Source organism: Columba livia, chromosome 27 (genome assembly GCF_036013475.1).
Source record: "Columba livia isolate bColLiv1 breed racing homer chromosome 27, bColLiv1.pat.W.v2, whole genome shotgun sequence".
NCBI classification, from domain to species: domain Eukaryota; kingdom Metazoa; phylum Chordata; class Aves; order Columbiformes; family Columbidae; genus Columba; species Columba livia.
Genome location: NC_088628.1, coordinates 1,522,051 through 1,547,221, shown reverse-complemented (window position 1 = coordinate 1,547,221; position 25,171 = coordinate 1,522,051). Strand labels below are relative to the sequence as shown.

At 61.4% G+C, this 25,171-nt stretch overlaps 3 protein-coding genes across 8 annotated transcripts; 1 reads left to right on the top strand and 2 right to left on the bottom strand.

Moving 5' to 3' along the window:
• Positions 1–190: 190 nt before the first annotated feature.
• On the bottom strand, positions 191–12,549 carry POLRMT (RNA polymerase mitochondrial). Of its 4 annotated transcripts, none has more exons than XR_010468226.1 (21): positions 12,399–12,548; positions 11,537–11,632; positions 10,540–11,312; positions 10,118–10,248; positions 9,207–9,393; positions 8,700–8,849; positions 8,436–8,603; positions 7,968–8,138; positions 7,423–7,662; positions 6,437–7,213; positions 5,936–6,058; positions 4,523–4,645; positions 4,091–4,270; positions 3,829–3,915; positions 3,431–3,544; positions 3,023–3,072; positions 2,730–2,828; positions 2,373–2,441; positions 1,855–1,937; positions 1,599–1,669; positions 191–841 (listed from the first exon to the last, which is right to left on the bottom strand). XR_010468226.1 is itself a non-coding variant. In XM_065042126.1 (21 exons), exons 1-21 carry the CDS (start codon positions 12,451–12,453, stop codon positions 792–794), a joined length of 3,801 nt encoding a protein of 1,266 aa, XP_064898198.1. In that variant the 5' UTR covers positions 12,454–12,548; the 3' UTR covers positions 191–791. The 4 variants fall into 4 exon arrangements, 2 of the variants coding, with proteins under 2 accessions (XP_064898198.1, XP_064898199.1); XM_065042126.1 differs by having other exon boundaries at positions 2,373–2,445; XM_065042127.1 differs by lacking the exon at positions 4,523–4,645 and having other exon boundaries at positions 2,373–2,445; positions 12,399–12,549.
• Positions 12,469–15,573, top strand: FGF22 (fibroblast growth factor 22). 3 transcript variants are annotated; one of them, XM_065042143.1, is made up of 3 exons: positions 12,469–12,679; positions 15,005–15,108; positions 15,322–15,573. In XM_065042143.1, exons 1-3 carry the CDS (start codon positions 12,469–12,471, stop codon positions 15,514–15,516), a joined length of 510 nt encoding a protein of 169 aa, XP_064898215.1. In that variant the 3' UTR covers positions 15,517–15,573. The 3 variants fall into 3 exon arrangements, with proteins under 3 accessions (XP_064898215.1, XP_064898218.1, XP_064898217.1); XM_065042146.1 differs by lacking the exon at positions 12,469–12,679 and adding an exon at positions 13,139–13,365; XM_065042145.1 differs by lacking the exon at positions 12,469–12,679 and adding an exon at positions 13,139–13,365 and having other exon boundaries at positions 15,005–15,573.
• A 1,652-nt stretch (positions 15,574–17,225) lies between these two features.
• Positions 17,226–24,399, bottom strand: RNF126 (ring finger protein 126). The gene is made up of 9 exons (XM_065042141.1): positions 24,277–24,399; positions 21,434–21,492; positions 20,124–20,187; positions 19,383–19,624; positions 18,980–19,048; positions 18,832–18,901; positions 18,511–18,604; positions 18,239–18,354; positions 17,226–18,040 (listed from the first exon to the last, which is right to left on the bottom strand). The coding sequence occupies exons 1-9, from the start codon at positions 24,349–24,351 to the stop codon at positions 17,891–17,893; spliced, it is 939 nt and encodes a 312-aa protein (XP_064898213.1). The 5' UTR covers positions 24,352–24,399; the 3' UTR covers positions 17,226–17,890.
• Positions 24,400–25,171: the final 772 nt, after the last annotated feature.

The window sequence follows — 25,171 nt, the reverse complement described above, 5'->3', positions numbered from 1 at the left end:
ACTGGCCCCCCTGCACCACGGGAAGGTTTTGTCTCCATTTCTGCTACAACAGCATTTCCAGAATGTGTCACCTCTGTGAATAAGTGAAGCCCAAGTCAGCAAAACATCAGTCCCACCACGCCCAGACCCCCAAAGCTAAAAGTACCCCCAGACACCAGGAAAAGTCACCAAGAAGGATACGGTTCCCACCTCGTATTCCAAAAAAGCTTTTATTTACAGTATCATACACCTCCACCCTCACCGTAGTGGTTTTCCCTGCCTGAGACCCAGTGAGAATTGAAACCGATCCCTGAAATGAGAGCCGGGAGCCACAGAGGCTGCAGGAGGTGACGGTGCCCGGCAGGTCGGACACTCTGGGAGGTCTGTGCCCGCTGGTGGGGGGATGGAGGGAGTGACACCCCAGGACTGGCACAGCCACGCGAGCTCTGAGGGTCACAGCAGGGACAGGCACATGGTGCTGGGGCAGGACCGAGGGGAGCTGCTCGGCTGCTGTCACCCCTTCTGCCCCACAGCAGAGAGCACAGCCCCCAGCTCGACGCCCTCTCCCTGTCCCTGGACACAGTGACAGCAAAGAGCAGGGACCCCGTACAGCGCAGCTCCCCTGGCCCCCACCAGCCCCTCAGGCTCCTGCACTCCCGGTTTGCCCAGCAGCTCGCCCTGGGACAGGTACCTTTGCTGGGCAGCTAGATGCACCTTCCCCAGGAGCCGCAGGACGCGGAGCCTGTGGGCCAGCGCCCACCGCAGCCCCCGAGCCCACTGCACGCCAGAGGTAGCCCAGGGCCTGCCAGGGATCAGCTGAAGAAATAGGTGGAATCCATCACCTTCTTCAGGTTGAATTCACCTGCGGGGAGCGAGGGAGAGGAGAGGAGAGGAGAGCTCAGGGGAGAGCAGGGGCAGGCGAGGACAGGGCTGCTCCAGCACTGCTGCAGAAAACGGCTGCGGCTCAGGCCTGAGCACAGAGCCTGGAGCTCCTCTAGCAGCTGATGTCCTCGTTTATCTGAGAATGGTAGGAAGAGCAAGACAGAAGAGCGTAATAGCAAAAAAGCAGGGAAGGAAAGGAGCACACATGGTAGGAACCCTCCCTGCTGCCTCTGGGGCCGACCACGGCAGCTGCTCAGCAGCAACAGAGCAAGAGAAAACCAGCACATTTTGGAGCACCGGCCTGTCCTGTCGCACAAAGGCAGGAACAAGGGTTGGCCAGATGGTCTGGCAGAGGCAGGGCCAAGAGATTAGGAGGAGTTAAACTAATTGCCTTAATCCCATTGCATGTATCTCATCCAGATCCTGGCAATTACCGTGCTGAACGCCTCACTCCCATCTCCAGGCAAATGCCTCCTGGTTGGAAGCAGATGGAGGAACGAGATGGGGACAGAACGAGCTGGGTCAGCCTGGGGAAAATCCCAGGGGCTCAGCTCCAGGGGAGGCAGGTGACAGGGGAACGTCACAGCGCTGCCCCACAGCTCTGCACCCCAGCACAGGCAGGAAAATCCAACCTCAGACACCACATGAGCCCAGTGACTTTGGGGACCACCCTCCATCTCACTCCCCTAGTCTCCAAACCACTCCCGAGCGCTGCAGTTCCCATCCCGTGCTCATACCTGTCTCGGGGACGTTCGACAGCTGCTCCATCAGCTTCTTCTGCCAGAGGGCTCTGGTCTCTCTGCCGGGGCTGGATGAACCAGAAGGAAAGCAGGTCAGCAGGGGAGCTCTGGGAGAAGGTGCCCCCCCTTTGTTTTTCACACTGAGGTCTCAGGCAGTTTGGGTGTCAGTCAAGAGGGAAGCACGACTTCCCTCCCGAGCAGGTGACACAACCCGTGAGCACCCGAGGGAAGGACGTGGCGGGGTGAGGAATACCTGCAGTACGTCTCCAGCATGAACTTGGACAGATCCTGCAGGATCCTCTCGCTGTGCAGAGCCACAAACTGCTGCCGACAGATCTGATCCAGGGAGCAATGATGAGTTGCAGGTTAACAGGCATTTCCCCTCCTTCCCCCCATGTTCCCATGCAGGACAGCTCAGGGTGAGGGGCAGGGAAAGCAGCGGGCAGGAGGGAGCGGGAGCTGCTGGACAAAGGTGACGGGAATCAGCGGCCGACCCCCATTTATCGATCCATTGTACACCAGCCCTGGCAGCGCTCCCGGGGAAAGAGCCAGGGCAGGACAGAGACGCCGCGTTAGCACTGATTTACAGCCACGTTCTCCCTCACACCCTTGCTGAAGGGTGGGAGGAGATGGTGCTACAGCACCAGGACATCAATCGGATCAAATCTATCAGCTCGCGGAGCAAAGCCTGGCGGGGCAGGGGCTGGCGGGCACCCAGAGGACACATCAGCAAGATCCCGGCTCACGAGGGATGCGAGAGGACAATTTTACCTGGTTCATGACATCCACGGTGAGAGCGTGAGTCCAGTAGCAATCGTGGACTGAGACAAAAGTCAGACCCTGTCTGGGAGGCAGCAGAAGGTGCCATGAAGCGGTGCTGAGTGTTCCCTCTCTGTGATGTCCCCTGCCCCATGCAGACCCTCTCACAGGGACACCAGCAGGGACCACACGAGGGGATGCCCTGCACAGCCCTGCAGATCTTCAGAGACGGCTCAACCCGCCACCTCCCTGTCCCTGCCGCCTCTGCCAGACACCCCAGGGACACCTCTGTCCCACCTTGTGCACCCTGCCCTGGTGACACCCTCCCGGCAGTGCCGGAGCCGGCGCAGAGCCCGGCCGTGCTCCCACCTGAGGCAGTGCAGAGCCGTCAGCATCATGTGTGTGGAGTCCAGCGAGTGGATGAAGTTGGGAGGGAAGGCGTTCTTCTGCTTCACCGTGTCAGGCTTCCTGCGGCAGAGCAGGGACAGGAGGAGCTGGGGCAGCTCCGGCACAGAGCCAGAGCCCCCGGCCCCACCAAAGCACAGGGGCCGCTCCCCAGGCCGGTGTTCTGAGCTCAGGGGGACACTGGGAGCTTTGGCACATGTTGGGAGCACAGGCTGGGGACAGCAGGGGCTCAGTAGAGACCGTGGTTTCATACTTACTGGTTAGTGTAGAATGTTTTCACGCTCAGGTGCTGCATGCCGCAGTTCAGCTGCGGGGAGAGAGAAAGGGGATGAACAGGGAAGGGCTCCCGGAGGTGAGCGGCTGCGACGACGGGACCAGGAGCCGTGAGTCAGTGCAGCAGCGTGTGGGAGGCGAAAGCAGCGAGACTGAATCATGCGAGCCCAGAGGAAGGCTCCTCGGCGTGGGAACGGGCCCGTGCCCCGGCTGCCGGAGTGGGATGGGAGCAGCGGAGCTTCCCCACCAGCCACCCACACGCTGCGGGCTCTGAGGGGAGGATGTGGCTGCACGCACAGACCCTGCGGCTCCACGATGCCAACCTGCTGGGCTCTATCTGCCCGCAGACCCCCCAGCTCCCTGCGCAGCAGATGCTCACGCCAGGTACTCACCACAGTGGGCTTGGAGCGGTAGTAGGGCTGCACGATGGGGAGACCCAGCGGTGTCACCCACTCCACCGTCCGTCCTGACTGCGCAATGAGCTTGGCGCTCTCTGTCAGCCAGTTCTGCGGGAGAATGGGGGGAGAGAGCAGCTGGGGTGGGGGTGGGCAGCTGCAAGCCCCCATCCCCGCCCAGCACAGGCCAGCCCGACTCCGGACACCAACTGTGACGGGCCAGTGCTTACGGGGAGCGCGGCCCTGCAGCAGGGACAGTCCCGCAGCTCTGGGCTGCGGCAGGAGCACCCTCCCTGCACCAGGACCCAGAGGAACCACCTCTCCCCATGGAGCAGCCCCTGGGCTACATGTGGGTGGGCCAGGGGAGAAGAGAAACAGAGAAGAAGGAAACAGACCTGGATATCACGAGTGGCTGAGAACATCTCCTTGATGCTGTTGAACACCTGCTTTACGAGGTACTGAGATGCTTCCCACAGGTATTCCTGCACAGAGCAAGGGCAGAGTGAGGGCTCAGCTCCTGTGGGCTGCACGTCCCTCTGCCGGGATTTGGAGGGGTACAGAGAGAGCAGGGCAGGAGGGAAACCCCAGGAGAGAGCACAGGCACCTCTCCGAGCAGGGCCGGAGCTGAGCAAAGCGCTGCTGGGGCAGGGATGCTACCTCAGGGAAACCGTCAATCTCCTTGAGACGCTTCTCCATCTGCAGCCGCCCGCCGTAGCGCGTGACGCCGTACACCACCGTCATCACCGTCTGCTTCACCACCTTGCGGCTGATGAAGCCTTGCAGCACCTGAGCGATCCTCACCCCCTGCTCAGCATCCTTCTTCCGAAACTCCTCCACCTGCGAGGGGAGCACCAGGGTCACCGAGGGGAGAGCCGGGGGTGCAGGACCGGAGCTGCCGTATCCACATTGTCACCTTGGCAGCTGCGTGGTGCCAGTGGCTCAGGACCCATGTTCTCCCACCTCTGCCACCCCCCATGACAATTCTGAGCCCTCCATGTGCTCCTGTCACCTTGACCTTTCTGCTGGGGTGACCCTGTGTGACACAGTGGCAGGAGGCTGTGTCCCCACAAGGTGTCCCCTGTGCACTACCTGCTGGGCCACCACGCTGTAGACGTCCTGTGGGACACTGCAAGGCATCAGGTTGACAGAGATGGCGCCGATGAGGTCCCGGCCCAGGGCTGCGTAGTGCTGCAGACCATTGCAGGAGCCATCCTGGGGTGGGGACAGGAGTCAGCGTGGGGACAGACCCTGCTCAGCAGCACCGACATGCTCAGCTCGGAAACTAGTTGCCATTTCCCCCCATTTTCAGCCAGCTTTGCACCCAGTGCCACACCAGTTCCCACTCTCCTTCCAGCCAGTTTCCCTCTCTGGGGTCCATCACTAACCACTGTTGTCTGTGAGGTTTAAAAAAATAAGACCTCACAGCACACTGCCCCCTCCATGAATTATCAAAGACATCAGAGCTCTGTGGAAACACTAAAAACCAGAAAATTTGGAAAACAACAAATCTGGGATGCTAAAAGGAGCCCCAGGAGCACAGGGTGGCTGCAGGCAGGACCAGCCCTCCTCCCATCTCCTCCTCCTCCTCCTCCCTGCAGTGCAGCAAGTTGCGGAGCCGGGAGCTGCTGCTGCGAACCCAGCGTTGATGACTCAGGTGCAGCCAGACTCGGGTGCCCTCCAGAAGAAGTCCTTGCTTTAATTTCATTACCAGCACCTCCTCACACCCCCGACTGCTCTCTTGATCTTTTGTTGTCATAACAATATCAGTTTAGATGCTCTCATACATATTCCAGACCATCGCTACTGGCAGAACACAGCACCGTTCTCGCCCCCAACCTCATTAGGGTCATCTGATCTTCTAATGAGATAAATGAGCAAACCCCTCTCGCCAGGAAAACAATCAATCACTGTCTCCCATGCAGCAAGGGGATGTGTCAGTGCAGCCAGATTGCTGCAGATCCACCAGGAATGGGAAGGACAGACGCGTCTGGAGAGCCGAGAGCACCCGAGCGATGGGACAGGGCGCACGGCGAATGTCACTGAGGGCAGGGGACAGGTCAGCGCTGTCCCCTGCCCTGCTCCACAGGCCCAGACCTCCGGTCCTGCTCCCACAGAGCCACTGGGCTCCAGCCCCAGGACAGGAGCACAGCCCAGGGAATTCGGAGGGGCTGGAGCTGCCCCCACACGTCCCCCCAGCCAGGTCAGGCCAATTTCCAGTCCCCATCACCATCCCACAGCTGGGGAAGGTACGACTGGCAGCCAACGGGATCTCCCAGACGGGCTCCGCTCCAGCCAGAGGAAGCACAGCAGCATTTAACCACCCTGGCTCATTAACAGCTGCACACAGCAGCAAATTACTGGAGTTCTCCAGCCAAGATGCCCACAAACTACATTTTCATTCTTAGGGGAATGTGGCGCTGGGGCCCTGGCTGCTTCTCCCTGAGCTCTCCCGCCCCTCTCCCCCCGCTCACCCCGGGGAAGGCGGATCCGCTGGGCTCCTACCTGGTGAATCGGGAAGTGCGAGACGTAGGCTGCGGGGTCCGGGCAGCGCGAGGCCTTGGCGATCTCCATGCAGCACGCCAGGGCCTGCCAGGGCTCGTCCGTGTCCATCCACCAGCGCCGGCCCTGGGACAGAGAGCAGGCGCTGGCACCAAAGCCACCACAGTGCGGGGTGCAGCAGGCGAGGCGCCTCCGCTTCCCTAATACTTCATCGTGGTCTCAGACAGAAATGTGGTATTTAGGAAACTCTGCAATGCTTTGTTTCCCTTTGTCCTCTCCAAGCGTTATCTTTCAAAACGTTTTTGTTTCAAAATCAATTTGATTTCCATTTCATTTTCCTTTCTAGAAGCCATACTAAACAAGAGGAATGCCTAAGTCTCCTCTGCAATTACAGATGACACTGATCCCTTTTTCCCTTAGCATATTTGGACAATTCCCATTTGGACTCCAGCCCCCAGGGCTCCCCCAATTCCCCCCAGAGCCCCATCAGCTGCTCTTGCCTACCGTGAGCGGGCGGTCGGCCGAGTCCAGGATCTCCTCCATGATCTCGTTGGCGTATTCCAGACGCTCCTGCAAAGCGTTCTTCTTCTTCAGCCCCGTCAGGTTCACCAGGTGGATCTTGAGCCAGTCGAGGCCCTTGGGCCCCAGGGGCCGCCCCTCCGCGAAGAGCAGGATGGCACGGGTGACGTCGTTACCCAGGTGGTTGAAATACGGCGGGCAAGGGTAAGTCCTGCCTCGGAAGTCCATGTTGTGAGGAAACCAGAACACCTTGTCCCTGACGTAGTTGGCGATGGAGAGTTTGTAGAGCGCGTCCATGCGCAAGCTGTGCATCTCAGCGACCTTCTTCTTGTAGAGCAGCAGCTCGTGCTTCTGGGTCTTGCTGCCAGCGGAGCCGCCGGGCACGGTGGGAGGCCTGGGCGCCTCGGAGACAGGCGGGGGGATGTCCAGCCTCTCGTTGCCTTTGTCGTTGAAGATGGAGATGATGATATCCAGCACTGGCTGGTTGATCTTCCAGGCGCAGTTGCCCAGCTGGTTGAGGGCGTCCAGCACGGGGTGCAGGTTGACCGGAGGACACTGCTCCAGCAGCAGCTGGTGCTGCACGGCCCCGTCCACAAACCGCATCAACTTGGTGTCGTTCAGGACAAAGGCCCCGAAGTTGGGGGAGGTCCAGGGCACCGGGGGGCACAGCATGGGGATGGCGGAGGAGTTAAAGGTCAGTGTGGCCTCAGCAGCATCTGACATGATCTGAGAGAAGATGGGATGGGGCTTTATCAGCCCAACCTGGAGAGGAGAAGTTCAGCAGGAGAGAGTTAGGGCTGGAGTCCAAGAGAGCATGTGGTTGGCCAAGCACTGCACAACAGTCACACTGGGGACAAACACTGCCCCCACGGAACCAGAGGCTCCCCCAAGTGTCCCCGGGCAGCAGGGAGGAACAAGGGCCCAGCTCTGACACAGGGTGACAGTCCCAGAGTCCCCAGACCAAGGCTCACCTGCCCGCTGCTGCGGAAGGAGTAGATGTGGTAGAGGACAGGGATGAGTTTGGGCTCCAGGCGAGGGTTGAGGATGTTCCTGGGCACCTTGGCTGCCCGCACCAGCAGCTCCAGCATGTGCATGCCCAGGCGCATGAGCAGCACGTAGGGCCAGCTGCAGTCCCGCAGGTTCAGGGAGGGCCCGAAGCCCGCGTCTGCCACCAGTTTCTCCCAGTATTCCCGAGGCAAGTACTGGTGGGGCTGGGAGGCAGAGGGAAAAAAAATCGGGTCAGGTAGAGGGGCCAGCGATGCTGCTCCTGCAGGCTTGCTGCATGGGATTTGTGTGCTTGGAGCAGAGCGCAGGGAAGGACCCTCCTGTCCCTGTGTCCCCGTGAGGTCGTCCCTGACATGTGTTTGGGAAGGATGCTGACGTGGCCAGGCAAGCCCAACAGCGAGAAGCTGCCTCTGCGGCAGCAGGTGCCGAGAACCAGGACCTGGCACTCGCGAGGGCACGGACAGACAAACCACCTGCCCCGTCAGAACCCGCGGGCCCCAGCAGTACCCACCTGGCTGTCCCTGGCCAGGAGCTGGATGTAACCCTGGTAGATCTCCTGCACCTTCTCCAGCTGGCGGCTGCGCAGCTTCCTCTGCGTGACGTGCCTGTCGTAGATCTTGTTGCCCAGCTCCCTGGCCAGCACAGCCAGCGACTCGCCTTGCGGGGAGAGGCTGTTGAGGATCTGAAAAAGGGGGAGGCAAAAAGGGTCTTAAGGAGAGAAAAAAGGAAAGACAAAGCGGGACTTAAAGCTCCACCACGGAGAGCACAGAAAGATGCTGCTTCCTGCGATGCTGAGCAAATGATGAGGAAGGAAGTGCAGCCAGGACAGAGCAGGGGCTCCTCTGGCTGCTCAGCACAGGGAACAGACAGAGCCTGTGCCTCATAGCCTGCGTAAACCGTGAGGCTCGTGGCCTGATTCTGCTGCCCCGAATGGGACATCGGTGCTCAGGGGCAGCCCCCCAGCCCATGCGGGTCCTACCTGCATCATGATGGCCACGTACTCCTCATCCGGCAGCAGGCACAGGTAGGGGTACAGCGTGTTGTACCCCGACCCCGTCGTGAGCCTGGCCATGCTGCGCTTCGACTTCTGCAGGGCCTGCAGCAGGGACTCATGCCACTGCGAGCGGAGCGTGGCCAGCAGCTCGCGCTGCATGGAAATGGAAACAGGACAGAGAGCGTCACCGGGGAGCTGTCCCCTCCTCAGGCCACCAACCCCCTTCCCCCCAGACTCCCTGAGCTTTACCGCTTTCTCAGCTTGCGGGGTCAGGGGTTTGGTCGACTCCACCGACTCAATGGTCACGGTGTTGTCCAGCTCCATCTCCAGCTGCCGCTGGAAACGCTCCTGCAACTCCTGCACGGAGAAATCCAGCTTGGGGTACGACACCATCTTCTCCTGCAACAAAAGCAAGGCAGTAAGTGCCAAAGCCAGAGGAAGAGCAGACACAGACACACTCGTTCTCCTGTTTCCCTGCAAGGGGCACGTGGTGCAAACCTCTGCTGAGGGCACCTCCCCGGGACCTCCGAGCCCTGAGCTCTGACGTTTCTGGCTGGCAAACCCCACATCTGCAGTGACAGACCCCTCCAAACAAGGAGCTGCTTGACAGGCTGTGTGGGATGTTGAGCAGAGATTGACCTAAAAGGTTCTTCTCATATGACAGCACTGGGCTGGCCCCGAGGGCACTGGTGGGCGCCACACGTGCCACTGAAACAGCTCCGAGCTCCTGGGACATCCCCGCGCTCTGGGGCTCACCTTGGAGTAGAAGTCCTGGAGCAGAGAGGACGTGCAGGTCTGGGGGCTGGGAGGAGGGGGCAGCTGGTATTCGGGCTGGACAATCCTGATGGCCCTCAGCACCATCTCCTTCTCGTCTTCCTCAAACAGGCACTTCTGGAAGAGCTCGTCCACGTGGAAACCATTGTGTTTCAGCTGCTGCACACACCTGAGGAGGAGCAGGTAAAGCTTTAATCTTTCACAGGGGACCACGTGTGTTGGACATAAATCAGCGCATGAGGCAGGGAACCATTTTTAAACAGAAGACTAAGAATGGAGGAAGACAGATAGGGGTGAACCCTTCTGAGGATCCAAGAGCTTTGGTTGTATCAGGCTTGTCCTTCCTCACTTGCGCCCTGAGCAGCATCGCCCAGACCCACATCAGACAGTCCAGAATGAGGAGCCAGCCCGGCCAAAGCTCTGGCAGTCACAAAAGCAAAACCTGCTCCCAAACCAGGGCAGGAAGCTGACGCACAGCTCCAGGCCGTTCCAGGGCCAGGACAGTGCAGGAGCTCTCCCTGCCCGCCAAGCTCTGGGGCTGCAGGAGCTGCTGGCGGGAGCTGCCTCAGGAGCACAGTCTGTCCCGTCCCCACAAGGGCACTCGCCTCAGGTTACAGCAATCGATGATCCCTCTCAGCCCACACCGCGGCTGAGCCAGCGCCTTTCACCTTCACACCCAGGTGGGGAGACTGAGCAGAGAGATGCGGGTTCCCCCACCCCCAAACAACCCTGCTCCCGCCTAGATCCGTGCACAAGAAGTGGGTCAGAGCCCCTGGATGCCTGCAATGGGGCAGCGTGTCCCCTCCCCAGAGCAAGCTCCCAGCTGCTCCAGCGCAGTGGCAGCTGCAGAGACGCGGCCCCACATCTGGCAGCACCCGTGGCAGGTGCGTTACCTGTGGACGGCTTTGGCGGGCGGCGGGACCCGGCCCATGCACTCCAGCGCCGCTGCGTACGAGTCCAGGCTGGGCTGGAGCCCCGCGGCCTCAAGCATGGAGAACAGGCGGTTGACATGCTTCAGGTTGCCCTGTGGATGGGCAAGGATGGGGCTGTGTGTACAGACACCAGCAGCCCCAAATCGCAGCTTCTCTCTGATCCTGTTCAAACTCAGCCACATCTATCCTGCCCCATCCCCTCAGAGCCACCTCGCAGGGATCAGTGGCCTCAGATCAGCTCTGTCCCCCTTGGCAGCAGCCAAGCCCTCCCTGCACACCTGCTAAGGGCAGATGTGCAAACAGACAAAACCATGACCAAACAGATGAAACCGCGACCGCTGCTTCTGCAGCACCAGCATCTTCCCTCCGAGCCAGCTCAGTACCTGTCTTGCCCAGCAGCGCATCACGATGTTGTAGGCATTGACATCCAACAGCCTTCTCTTGGCCGGGGAGCTGTGGTACAGAAGCAGGAACCGCTCAGCCTCCTCTGGCTTCTGCAGGAAGAGGAAGCACTCGAGGTTGGAGTGGATGGTCTGCTGCAGGACCTTGTGCTGGCTGCTGTCCTTGGCCCCACTCTGTGACCGCGGCGGCTTCGCAACCTCCTTCACTGCCAGCACCCGGGGCTTGCCGTGGGGATAGATGACGCGGGGGACAGTGTGGCTCTGGCTCCAGGCAGCGACCACTTTAGCCTTTGGGCTCTTGGCGCTGTTTGGGTTCTTCAGGCTCTCTGGGCTCTTCAGGCTCTCTGGGCTCTTCAGGCTCTCTGGGCTCTTCAGGCTCTCTGGGCTCTTCAGGCTCTCTTTGGTTTTATCTTTGGCTTTAGCTTTGGTCTTTGTCTTGCCCTTTGCCTTGACCTTCGGTTTGTCCTTGACCTGGCCCTCTGGAGCCAGCTGGGCGGCAGCGATGGACAACCTCCGCTCCACCTTCAGCTGCCGGACGTGCATCTCCTTCTTCAGCTTCTCAGCCCAGCCGCCGGGCCGAGACGGCTTCTCATCCCCTCCCCGGGGACCAGGCTGCTGCCCCACGGGGCCAGGAGCCACCGCTTTCCACAGCGGCTCCTGGAGCTTGTCACTGCTCAGCGGGGCCAGCTCCCCCTTGTTGAGCGTCACCTCCGGGATGTGACCGGCTTGGAGCTGCTTCACTCGAGCCTTCAGCACTGCAGGAAACACAGGGCAAGAGGTGAGGGACACATGGCAGCGGGTCGTGTCCCACACCGGGGCCAACCGGCCATGGAAAGCCCCACATCCTTGTCCACGCTACAAGTATTTCCAGTCCAAATAGTTTCTTTATGGCTACGCAGAATGGGAAGACTCCTAGAAAACTTCCCAGGACACAAGACAAGGGAAACCCCCGCAGCTCTCCCCGGCATCCTGCGCTCACCCTCCAGCAGCTCCGTCCTCTCGCAGACGCCGCTCCTGCTCGCCTTCTCCTTGGCGCTGGCCGAGGAGTAGTTCCTGAGAACGCTCCATGAGATCCCTGCGGCACAAAGACACAACGAGCGGGAGTTGGAGGAGACTTCAGCCCCACACAGCTCCCTGCCCCACTGCTCCCCGCCCCAGTGCTCTACCCCACTGCTCTGCCCCACTGCTCCCTGCCCCAGTGCTCTACCCCACCGCTCTGCCCCACTGCTCCCTGCCCCAGTGCTCTACCCCACTGCTCCCTGCCCCACCGCTCTGCCCCACTGCTCCCTGCCCCAGTGCTCTACCCCACCGCTCTGCCCCACTGCTCCCTGCCCCACTGCTCTACCCCACTGCTTCCCTGCCTCAGTGCTCTACCCCACTGCTCCCTGCCCCAGTGCTCTACCCCACCGCTCTGCCCCACTGCTCCCTGCCTCAGCGCTCTACCCCACTGCTCTGCCCCACAGCCCTGCCAGGTCCCCACTGGGCAGGCCCAGAGCATGGAGCAGCATCCCAGCGCAGCCCGCGGGTCCCTGCGGCCCCAGCGGGCAGGGACAGCTCTGTGACACCCCCTCAGCCCCGGCTCTGGTCTCCGGGGACAGCACCGCCCCGGCTCCGCTGCTCGGGGCGACAGAACCCCGGCGACCCCCGGCGCAGAGTCCGTCCCACCGGCGGACAGGCCCCGGAGCCCCAGTTCCGCCCGCAGAGGGTGACAAGGCCGCGGGACACGCGCAGCCCCGCCCGCTGTCCCTGAGGGGCTCACACGGCGCACAAAGAGCCGCAGAGCCCGCGGCGCCGGCCCAGGGGGTGTTGGGGCGCCCGAGGGGGTTCGGTCCCGCTCTCACCGGGGCCCCGCAGCCGGGCCGGGCCCAGGGCCGCGCGCAGCCGCAGCACCGACATCCCCGCTAGGCCGCCATGCTGCCGCGCGCACCACTGCGCGTGCGCCGCGCGCTGCCCGGCGGGAGCGGCGGCCCCGCCCACCCGGACTACAATTCCCATGATGCAGCGCGGCCCGCGCGGCCCCGCGCCCCCTGGCGGCCACGGCGGCCCCGACGGGACGGGCCGGGAGTGGAGCACGCGGGTGCCGGTGCGGGGAGACGGTGCGAGGAGACGGTGCGGGGACACGGTGCGGAGAGACCGTGCGGGGACACGGTGCGGGGACACGGTGCGGAGAGACCGTGCGGGGACACGGTGCGGGGAGAAGGTGCGGGGAGACCGTGCGGGGACACGGTGCGGGGACACGGCGCTGCCACCGCCCGCCCGGTCCCCCTCAGCCCTGCTCGCGGACAGACACCAGCCCCGGGCTTGGCACCTCTGCCCCCGCCCTGCCGGGGAGCCCGTCCCGTCCCCTGCCCGGCCGCCGCGGGAGCGACTGGGGACCGGAGAGTGGGGTCGCTCCCCCAACCGGGAGCGGGCAAGTGACTGGCCACGGGGATCTGTGGCAGCCGTCGGGGCGCGGGTTTATGAATGGGTGGCCCCGCCCTGCGGCCCCGCCCCGCCCGCGCCGTCGGGCCGGTCGCCGCGGTGGCCATGGCCCGTCGCCCGCCGCCCCGCCGTGCCCCGCCGCACGCCCGTCGCCCGCCGCCATGAGGGGCGGGGGCCCCGCCGCCCTCGCCGCCTGCTTGGCCGGGGCGCTGGCCGTGCTGGCGGGGCCGGGATCGGGACCGGGCAGCGGCCGGCGGCCCCCCCGCAGCTACGGGCACCTGGAAGGCGACGTGCGCTGGCGGCGGCTCTTCTCCGCCACCCGCTTCTTCCTGCGCATCGACGGCGGCGGCTGCGTGGAGGGGACGCGCTGGAGGGAGCGGCCGGGCAGTGAGTGGGGCCGGGACCGGGACCGGGGGCTGTGGCACAGGCGGGACCGGGCAGAGGGCACGGCCGCGGGGGCGAGGGCTGGACGGAGGCGGCCGGACGGCGGCGGGACCCGGCGGTGCTCGGCCCCGGGGAGCGCCCGCGGCTCCTCCCGCCCCGCAAAACCCCCTGCGGTGCTGCTGCCCTGCGAGCAGAGCAGTACGGCCACCGGCGGGCTCCGGCCGGGGACCCGCTGTCACTTTGCCCATTCTGCCCAGCGCCCGGGGTGACCTGGGGGCTCCCTTGTCCCACCTCGTCCTGCGGCACAGCCAAGGTGCTGCCTGCCCTGTGCGGCGTTTGGGACCACCCGGCGCTCACCGGGTGGATCTGATCGTTCCTTGTAGGTGCGGTGGGGAGGATAAAGGCTGAGGAAGAGGGAGGGAGGAAGCTTTGGAGGGATGCGGGTCTCAGACCCAAGCATTCGTGAGCATGTGCAGGACACATACCAGCTGTGCCGTGGGGACAGCGGCTGCAGCGTCCCTATGGGAGGCTCCTGCCTGGGGCATTATTTTTAGAAAAGCAGAAGTTCTTTTTTATAACTGGCAGCGACTCCAGAGGGTGACCAAATCAGATGGATTCGCTGTCACCCACTCAGCCCTTCCCCGTGATTGCTGCTCATCATCGGCTCTTCTGGGCTGGGCACTGCGGGTCCCGATGGGCTCCAGCGCCATGTGCTGGTTGGAGCATCGAGGGGCCTGGGCCGAATGCTCCGGAGCTCTCGTGCTGCCTCGGTGCTGTATCCCCTCCAGCTCTTGTGAGGGCACGAGTGTCCCTGTGGAGGTGATGCTGGGGATGCTGGGGGTGATGGCTGGTGGAAGCCCCTGCCCTGCGTGTGCCCCGCCAGCCTGAGCCCCTGTGCATCCTCCCACCCCGGCTGCCTGCAGCAGCCCCAGGAAGCGGTGCCCACGGGCAGCTCCTGCTGTGGCTCACACCCTGCCTGCTGCCCTGCCTGCTGGAGGCTCCTTCCCCCGACCCGCTGCACCGTGGGCCTGGCGGGCAGCGGGGCTGTCTGGGCCGGCCGGCGCTGGTGGGTCAAGGCGGTGCAGGAATCCCTGGTGATGCTCTGGGTGTTGCCCCTGTCAGGGCTGCTGGTCCGACCAGATGCCTTTGCCATTAGCAGCTGCGCTGTCACTGGCACCTCTGCGCACACTTTGTCCCTCCAAGGGTCACGCCGGCCTCAGCGCCCTGGATGTGTGGGGAGCCAGTGTTGCGAGAGCCAGGTCGGGTCCCCAGGGCACCACATCTGGGACAGATGTGCAGGCAGAGCTGCCAATGAGGGCAGGATAAACCCGAGCCTGGCACTGGGCAAAGATTTGTTCTGGGCAAGCAGAGGTTGTGCTCAGCGTTGCTCCCACGCAGCGCTGGGCCCAGGGGAGGAAAGGGGCAAAGACCAAATCCTCCCCGGGCAGAGGTTCCCCCTCCTGCTCCAGCTCGGGGACCCCTGTTCGCGCCGTCGCTCCGGCTGCCCCAGCGCCGGGTGAGGGTCAGCGGTCCCGTCCCTCCCGGGGGGCACGTTGTGACCACAGAGCCGGTGTCAGGACAGGGCCCTAGGGGAGGTGGCGTTTCCTCCCTGGCTCTAACACCGCCCTTCCCTGTCCCGCAGGCATCGTCGAGATCCGGTCGGTGCGTGTCGGTGTCGTGGCCATCCGGGCAGTGCACACCGGCTTCTACCTGGCCATGAACAAGTGGGGGCGGCTCTACGGGTCGGTAGGTCGGACGCTGCCCCCAGGAGGGATGGGAGCGGGATCAGGGTGCAGGGCAGAGCTGGGACAGGGGGGTCCTGCTGCCCCACGCCCTGACCTGTCCCAGCAGGGGCTGCACCCCCAGAGCCCCCCCAGGATGGGAGCAGTGGGTCCCTCTGGGGGTGACAATGGGCCCGGTGAGCGCAGCCGCCCCTCACCCCCTGCCCTCTCCTGCCAGAAGGAGTTCAGCCCCAACTGCAAGTTCACGGAGCGCATCGAGGAGAACGGCTACAACACCTACGCGTCGCTGCACTGGCGGCACCGCGGCCGCCCCATGTTCCTCTCCCTCAACAGCAGGGGCCGGCCGCGGCGCGGGGGCAAGACGCGCCGGCAGCACCTCTCCACGCATTTCCTCCCCATGCTCGTCAGCTGAGCCCGCGGCTGGCTCTGGACTGTCCTGTGGGGAAAAAAGGGTTATTTTATTTATGTACATATGTATTTTTCTGCTATTTATTATTTTTAAACGCGCAGCAAAGGATGGTTGCAGGAGGCAGATGCCGCAGCCGCAGCCGCGCAGGGATGCGGATCTCTAGACGGGGTGGCCACCGCTGTAACAGCGCCTCTGTGGGGCCAGGGCGGAGGCCATGGGGCTGGGACGTGCTGGTGGGTGCGTTTGTCTCGTGTCCCAGCACCCCAGTGATTAAAGCTGTTTGTGGTATGAAGGGGATGTGAGTCTTGGTGCTTTCATGGCAGGCTTGGCTCCGGGGCCTCAGCAGAGATGGAGCTGTAAGGCAGGTGGTGGTGAGGACCAGCCCCCGGTGGGGGGACCATGGCCAAAAATAGCACCCACACCTCATCCCCCTGGCCAGGGCACGTCTGTCCGCACCCGCCGGGCTGAGGCATTGCCGCCTGGTCACCTTGTCACGTCAGATGTGAGCAGTGGCCCCAGCAACAACCACCAAACTTGTTCCAGTTCTTACCCGACCAGCTCCAAACGAGTCTGGGAGAGGGACCAGCCAGCGCGTTAACTGTGTGGGGACCGCGGCGGGCACCAGCTGGATCACGGCAGGAGAAGGAAGGCTTTCCTGGGCTGCATTTCGGTGAGCGAACAGGAAAGTTTGCCTAGGTGCCAGCCGAGTTGACAGGCACACATGGGCTTGGCCAGGGACCCTCCTGCTGCCACCCAGGCCCAGCACCCCGGTGGCAGGAGCCTCTGGGCCAACCTGGGGTGGAGGATGAGCCATTAACCCTGACAGACCAGTCCCGGGATAAACCCTCGTCCCCAGGCACCCGCCCATGGGATGAAAGGTGCCGCCGGCTGCCCTGGCTGCGCTGGCAGAGCCGAGGAGGAAAAGCATTCCAGGAGGGTTGGTCAGAGCCCGGCACCGGCTGCTGCCATCCGCACTGGGGGGTTTGCTCCAAGGAACCTTCTTTTGTTGTGCTGCAAAAAGCAGAGCAGAACCTCCCCATGGGGACATCGCCCACCCCATGGGAACATTGCCCACCCCGCGCTCCCCGGGTTCCTCCCGGTGCCGTTGGGGCTGCAGCGCAACCAGAGCCAAAACGAAGGCCAGAACGCAGTTGTTGTCCCTCTCGGCCCCGGCGCGCGGGGACACGGGCAGCAGGTCAGTCACTGCCCGCTCTGGTCGCATTCTTTTCATTCTCTGAGCTCCAGCTCTGTCACAGCAACTGAGTCACAAACACACCCAGATTTTTGTCTCTCTCTCTCCTTTTTTAATCAGCTGCGTTTTAAGTAGCTTCGAAATACATTTTTTGTCCAAACTGTTGTTTTTCCTGTGTGTTATTCAATCACAACGACATTTGGCTGGTCCTTGCTCTGACGCACGCCCAGTCCTGACGGTGACACAGTGGAAAAGCTGCTCAGGCTGAGAGAAGGGCAGGACTCACCAGGGAGAAGGTGTAAAAAATACAAAAGACCAGGCAAGGATGCTTTGGGTTGCAACCCTGCAGCCACCCGCTCGCGATTCGGGTGCTGGTGACGCCGGAGCCGGTGCCAGAGCCGTAGAGGCCGGCGCTGGGCGTGCGGGGGCTCGGCCGAACCGGGGCGGGGGGGACGGCTCAGCACAGCGGCCTCCGCACACCTTACCCTGTAGTTTTCCTCAAATCATGCATAATGTCTCGTTGAGCTGAAACGTCTGTTTATTTAACAGCAGTAATAATTTAAAATTATAAAAACCCCTTTCAGTGTTGAGTATCAGAAGGGTGAGGTTATAAAGAAAAAGAACTGGGACTTGAGATGGGGACGGGAAGGACAACGGGGTCTGTTTCCAGAGTTCGTGGTTTCAGTGACAACTACTGGCCCTCCCCAGCTGGAGGTCCCGGGAGGGAGGCAGGATCCTCACGCTTTGTTTTAAAGACTTCAACCTCCAAAGCAGAAGAGATAGTACCCAAGGGGAGAGGAGGAGCAGAAGAAATAAGGGATCTCAGACTCAAACCCAGCCAAACAACCTTTCCATTGCGAACCGCAGCCGCTGGCTCGGCACCGCGGGGCTCCCCCCGGCGGGGCGCAGCAGCCGCTCACACCAACGGTTCCAAGTCCACGCGGCAAACGGGTGTTTTTATTCACAGACAGAGCCCTTTCCCCATCACACAACTTGAGGCTTCTCGTCCCAGAAGGACCCAGAGTCTCCGTGGCTCCAGAACTCAAAGGGGGGTTCTGGGGACGCTGCTCCCCCCGGGCTCCCTCCCCTCGCTCTGCTCTGGAAGCCCCTTTCGCTGCTGACGTTGGCCAGGGAGGGAGGGGGGACAAGGGACAGGGCCCCGGGGACAGAGGGGTGGATTAAGATTCATGAGTTGTTCGATGAGTTTTCGTTACTTGGTGAGCTGGAGGAAGAGGAGGACGAGGATGACGAGAAGTTCATCCCCGTGAGTTCGGGGGGGTTTGTGGCAGTGTTTTGTCCGCTTAAGCTTTTCCGGCACACGGGACACGTGTCGTGCTTTGGAGAGCAGACAAAAACAAAACAAGAAATACGGGAAGCAGGATTAGAGACACAACACGGGAGCAACACTTGGGGAAAAGGCCAGGATGACAATCCTTCTCTGACCAAAGGCTGCTCGGGCTTAGGCCTCATCAGGGAGATGTGAAAATACTTACAGGAAAAACACCCAAGTGCCCCAAAACCTCACTCACTAACCTGCTCAAGCCACGGGACTATGCAGCTGTCGTGGAAGAGATGATTGCACGGTAACTGCCGGACATTTTCACCCACTGTGTAGTCTTCTTTACACACGGGACACTCTAACCCAGAATCTGGATCATGAAGGGAAGGGAAAACCACTGCTGAGCAGCAGAGCGCGAAACTCCGAGCACCCAGCTTGGCATCCCGCCACCTTTTCCCCTTGGCCCCGCTGGCTCTTGTGCCTCCTGCCCCCGCTGCGGCTCCTTCCCTAGAGCAGACTCACGTACCTACGTGTTCCTGGGTGATCTGTATGGTGGGGAGGGCCTGGATCTTCTCCTTGTCTGCTGGTGGTGGTCCAGTGTTTTCAAACTGATTTAGTAACTGAAAGACAATAGGCCACGGCGGCAGAAAGAAGATGTGAGCTCAGCAGCAACAGAATCTGTTCATTTACTGAGCCAGGGCACTCGAACCCTGCGCCACCTGCACTGCAGACCTCGTCTCCCATTTCTGCACCCTCGGGGCTTTGTCCCCTGTGTCACAACAGCTGCTGCTGACTTTGCAGCGCTGCACGAGGGGACAGGAGACGCCACCGTTACCACCCATTTTACCTGCGTAATAATCGCATCCAAGCCATTGGCGCCCCACGCATAGTCCATCGGATTTGAATGCAAGACTCCCCTGTAAGAACAAGGACAACAATGAGCTTCGGTGGGAACAGGGACACTGTCAGAGAGAGCGGCACAGCTCCCAACTCACCAGGGCCCCAGTCCCAGGTTTGGAATTGTCGTAGGTGCGATAATGCCATTGACCAGCTGCTGGATAATTCTGAAAGACAAGAAAACCAGGACTATGTATGAAATAGTACAACCAGGAAAACAACAGAACAACCAGGAAACGCTTTCTCACTGCCACTTTAATGGTCAGAGCTCCCAGCCGCACTGCAGCTCCCACCACCGTGCACAGGGGAAACGGCCCCGGTGAACTCAAGGCAAAAGCTGCCAACAGCCACAGCCCAACTGCCCGAGTTCGTGGGGCAAAGCCGGGCCCCGCACTGGAGCCTCCTCAGAGTGCGAGGAACAGGGACAGGTTGGTCCTCAGCCAACTCTCATCCGTGACAAACCCCAGGGCTCCCTCCCCCCGACGCGGCCGCGGTTCTCACCCCTCCAGCGTGGGGACGCCCTCGTGCCTGCCCGCGGCACGGCGCGTGGCCAGGCGGGCCCGCGGCTGCCTCGCGCCGTAGCGGTGCCGAGACTGATGCTCCCGCTCCCGCCGGTTCTCCGAGTCCCTGTTGTCTTCCGACGGCGTGTTGGACCCAAAGGGAAACTCAAAGCTGTCATCGAAGATCCCGAAGGCGAACTGGCCGTAGCCCTGCGGCAAGGTGAACAAGTGCTGATCCACGTTCTGGAGGGAAAGAATGGAGGGAATGGCTTGTGAAGGGCAGGGGAATGGCTCTTGGCTGTCATGCCAGGTGTCTGCCCAGTTCCCAACAAAGACCAGTCTCTCCAGATCCCCACGACGCACTCGCCTCGGCTGACGCAGGTGGGTCAGCACCCCCAGAGCAGCTCTGTGAGGAGCACAGGCTGGAACTACACGTGCAGGTAGGAAAACACAACTTCCCAGGTCACTGCTGCATCTGGAGCCCAGGCTGCTGCACAGCAACGCACCAGGCAGCTCCCGAAATCCCAGCTCAGCCCCCTCACAACAAGAATAATCTACAAGTGATGGTGCTATCAAAAGCACGCAGTAAAATGTGACATGCAGAGATTTCAGGAGCAGCACATGGATGACAGTAACACCTTTCCTAAATTTTGTCATAATCCAGGGAGCATTTAAACAACGTTCTAATGGAAAAATACTCGAGTGGCAAAGCAGAAGCGGTGGGGGAGCTGGCGGGACTCACCTCGAAGGGATGCCGGCTCTGATCGCTGGCTGCCGTGGAGGAGCTGCTCTCGCTCTCAGCGTTCCTGTGAAGGAGGAGCACTGGTCAGCATCAGGAGGGTCCCCCCAAAAGCTCTTCCCAGCAGAGGGGAGCGAGGGACACGAGTTTGACAGGGACAGCAGCCGCCACAGAATGAGGGATGCGACCGATTCGTTTTTGTGCTGAGCCAGAGCTCGAGGGGACCACAAAGGTCTCACCTTCCCCAGTTCCACACAGAAACCCGCCAGCCCTCAGCTGCTCTTTGGCTAATCATTCATCTCAATTTTCATTCTTCTCTCCCACATTTTCACCCACCCCTTTCAGATTCTGATTCCATGAAGCGACAGAGATGAACCACGATGTCAGGCAAGGATTCCCTGCACAATCCCCCCCGAACAAACCAGCTAATCCCTCAGAGCTCCAGGAAGAGAGGACTTAAGGTACAAACTCTCATCACTGTGACCCAACCGTGCTTAAGTCTAATCCCGAATCAAAGGAACTCCTATTGCAGCAGCATGTGACCGGGCGGGACAGATTATCAGGAAAACTTAGTGCTGTTGGAGAGCTAGAGGAACATTTACTGCTCGGTGTCCAGGCCGGTGCTTTGACATTCAATGGTACCAAAAAACCAAAGCTCAGCACCGACACGACTCTCCCAAGGTCACAGCAAACGAGGAGTGTGGGCAGGATCAGCCAGGATTGATTTCAGGCTGGTGCAGTCAGACCAAACGTCACCTGCTCAGCACAGACACCACGTCCCTGCCCGTCCCGATGCCACCGAAACGTTTCAAGACGTTTCTCCTGCTGCGAGCCAGCCGCGATGCACATGAACGCGGATCTCAGTGGCCACGGTGCAGAGTCCAAAGTCCCACTCAAAACTGTTGGTTCTCCAAGTTATTAAATTACAAGCGAAGCAGACGTACACGCTCCGTTCCGCAGGTTCTCCTCTCGGAGGGTTATCTCTGCCCCGATGACTCAAACAGCCCAGAGCCACCACATGCCATGGGAAAAGCCCTTCTACCACTTTTTGGTGTTCATTTTAACACAACTCATTCCACCTCCACCCTGTAGCAGCCACCTGTGACAACATTACCGGGGCTGACTGACCTGTAAATGCAAGCTATGCAAGTTAAGCACTATACACCCATGGTGAGGGAAGATGAGCCAAATATTGGGCAGAAGGAATAAAAATAGTGCATGTAGCATCCAACATTGCCTTTTAACCCAAAAAGAAGAAAAGAGCAAAGCAGACTGAGTTCACTCCAGCAACAGCCATCGGGGCAGCATGTTACCTCGGCTCTTCGGGGAGTTCTTCAATAAAACCAGACTCACACCGCGGGCAAATGTAGTCCTACGGGAGAAGAAATATTGAATGAGAAAAGGAAGAGGTACATAAAAGCTGCAGAGCGCCGTCGGTGCGATGGGGTGGAGGGTCCTGTAGCTCTTCATCCCAAACACATCACGATTACAGAGCCTGAGCCCCCAAACCGCTGGTATTTGCCTTCTCCAGACCAGCGAGGCAAATCGTTAAGCCTGAGCCCGTCTGGAATGTGGCTTCAGAAAAGATCTGGATAATGCTAATTAATCCCCAGTGTAGACAAGGCATTAGATAACATCTGATGGAGTTCTGGGTGAAGTGAAAGCAAAACCACCGGCCTTCCAGCCGAGTAGCGCTCAAACACCAGGTTTTAAACAGCTGCGTGTTTTGGGGACCTGTCCCTGCCCCAAATGTCCTGACGACAGGAGCGGGAGGGAGGCTGTCACTGATGTCACCTGGGGGGGGCACAGCACAGCAAGGTCATGGAGACAGTGCTGGAGTTCCACGCTCTCGTGCTCAGGGCTGGTGACAGAAAAGCTGCTGCCACCCGCGTGGCCTTTGCCAAGGACAGAACGCGCCGAGCAAACAGCCCGTGTGTGCAGCAGCAGGACTCCTCAGGAAACCATCACTCCTCCTCGTGATTCCTGGTGCTAGCGAGGAATTTATACCACACAACCGTGCTGCTGGAGCTCCCCGAGCGCTCAAGATCCCAAAAGGAAATTACTTCACTTCTCAGCGCTCGAGAAGCAGCTGCAATGAGTCAGAAGAGGAAGCGACAGCCCCTGTGCCCAACGGCAGGCACGGCCGAGGTGGAACAGCCACCGCTGCAAACACAACCGCCCAAAAGCCCACGCTGGCAAAGCCCACTCGGCGTGGAAGGGACTGAAGAGCTTCTAAAAATAATACTGCTTCCCTTTGCTGCTGCTGCGCTAGAACTGGCACAGGCCCTCAGACAAAGTCGATGGATTTCCCCAAAAGAGGAGAGGTGCCGGGCCGCGGGTCTGCCCCCATAGCAGATTTGGGACGGCTCCTACAGAACGTTCTGATAAGGCCCCAGCACGAGGCGGCAACGGCAGCGACCGCGCGGCGCTGCCCCGGCCTGCCCGGCGCGATAAGGACGCGGCACACGCCGGGACCTGGGGCAGCCGCAGAGGAGTCGCTGCTTCCTCTCTGCGCAGGTTGTGAAACACCCGGGTCTACGCAACCTACACAACGTTGGATTTCGAGAGCGTTTCTACGCCATCCACGCTCTCCAAGTTGGCTCCTGGCACATGAGAACTCCCGTGTCAAACACAGACAACCAGAGCAGCTGTCTCTGCGACACCCCCTCCCTGTTTTACCTCCCAGCAGTGGCGCGCTGGGGTCAATGGGGTAAATCACCGCGGACGCCGCAGCGAGCAGCTCCCAGCGCCCTCAGCTCTGCTCCGCGAGGCTTTTTCCTGCGCACTCAGCTCGGAGCACGGGGGTCAGCACATTCCTCTGCAGCTGGACCAGCACAAATGTCACCGTTGGTTGTTTCTGGGGCTGTTGGAATCTCTCCTTTTGCAGCATGTGCTACGGTATCTGCAGCAGCTCAGGCTGCAAACAGCAAGTGAAAGCGAATGAACTTGGACCTCAACACAAATTCATTAACTGGCAATTATCTAGAGCTGGAGCCACAGCAGCAGCTGTCAGCATATTCACAACAAGACCAGGACAGGGTGTTTAAACAAAAAGAAACGACCGATATTCCGAGGTTACAACCTTCAGCTCCACAGCCACTTTCTGCAACCCGTGTCCACATCTCACAGTAGCGTTACCAGGAGTTTTGTCCTCACATGTAAATACAAGCTGAGATCTACCAGCAAGGCCTGTCCTCACCTGGGCAGTAAGACTGATGGAGGGGGCAAAGGGACAAACAGCACGTCACAAAACCAAACCGGCACCGAAGTCTAATGAACCGTGACAACGAGATATCTATGCTCACAGTCGGGCTATTGGGTGACTTTTAAAATTCAATAAACTTTAACAAAAAGCAACGATGAGACGCTGTGGAAAGTTTCACGACAAGCAGAGCCTGGCAGGATCCTTGGAATCCAATTTAACACCTCGCAACAGCTGGCAGGCGACGGACGGCACATCCAGTCCCGGCCCCCATGGTGTATGAGCCGGTTCCGCCGCAACAGCCAGCGCTCCCGCACAGGACACTCGCTCACCCCGGCGGGTTCTGCAGGTGACCCAGCGTGTGCGGGTTACCTGTGTCCCTGCCTACGGCCGGTACCACCCGGGGAGCTTTTCTTACACCCCGTGAAATCCTGAGAGAGACAAAAAATCCGCCCCCGCGTCGTCCCTCAGAGCTCCCGCCCCTCCAGACACAGCCCGGGGTGCGGGGGTGTCACCCATGCGGGGGGCGACCGACCGGGCTGGGCCGGGCGGAGCTGCCGCCCGGGACCCCCTCCCCACCGCCCGGGGCTCCCGAAGCGCGGCGGTACCCGCCCCGTCGGGGTCCGTCCCGCCCCCCCCGGACCCGGTGTCCCTCCCGCCCCCCCGGTGTCCGTCCCGCCTCCGCCGGCGGGCCCGAGGTCCGCCCCGCCGCCCCCGTCCCCAGCGGCCGCTTCCCCTCGGCCGGGGGCACCACGTTCCACCCCCATTCCCTCCTAACGCCCCAACCGCCCCCCGCAGAACCGCCCCCCCGGGCCCGCAGCCCCAACGCCCCCGCTCCCCGCCCCGGCCCCCCCAGGCCTCACCCCACGTGCCCGCCCCGCCGGGGCCCAATCCCCCCGCCACCGGCTCCCCCATTTCCCACCGGACCGCGGCCGGGCCCCCACCCCCGCTCACGGGCAGGCGCGGGGCGATCTCGGCCGAGCAGCAATGGCAGAAGAACCGTCCCGGCTGCGGCGAAGCCTCCGCCATCTTCCCTCCCCCCCCCCCCCGCCGCCCGGCCCGGCCCCGCCCCGCCCAGCGACGCGCGGCGGAGAACGACGGCGGCCGAGCGGGGACAAGAAAAGAAGGCGCAGCGGAAACGCGGGGGAAAGGGGCGGGGCGACGCTGCCGGGGAGGTGGAGCCTAAGTGGGCGGGGCTGACGTTATTTCGGGGGGTCCGGGCCACCGGGATCCCGTCTGATCCCTGGAGAGCTCACTAAGTGTTTTTTCAGTGAAAAACCCAAGTTTTGCGTCAAATCGCAATAGTCGCAAAGGACGGTGAATGTTCCGTTTGAACAAAAACCTCCCAAACGAGGTGTTTTCCCCCCAGATCTCCTCATTAATGTTGGCAGGTGCTGGGGAGGTTTCAGAGCAGGGGTGGTCAGTGAAAGCTTTATTTTGGGGGGTTGTTCCCAGCCCGGCCGGGTGTTCCGGGGTGACCCGGGTGGCACCAGAGCTGCTGCCAGCAGGTGGCATCTGCAGCCCAGGGTTTGCTGGGGAGGGCTGGGGAAGGGGGACTGGGAAGAGGCTCAGAGCCATACACCCAAAAACCCCGCTCCCCGTGCCTGCCAGGGGACGGGGACAGGGGATGAGAACAGGGGATGGGGACAAGGGGTGGGGACAGGCAAAGAGGACAGGGGATGGGGATAAAGATGGGGACAGGGGATGGGGACAAGTTGTGGGGACAGGCGAAGAGGACAGGGGATGAGGACAGGGGATGGGGACAGACGAAGAGGACAGGGGATGAGGATAGAGATGGGGACAGGGGATGGGGATAGGGATGGGGACAGGGGATGGGGATGGGGATGGG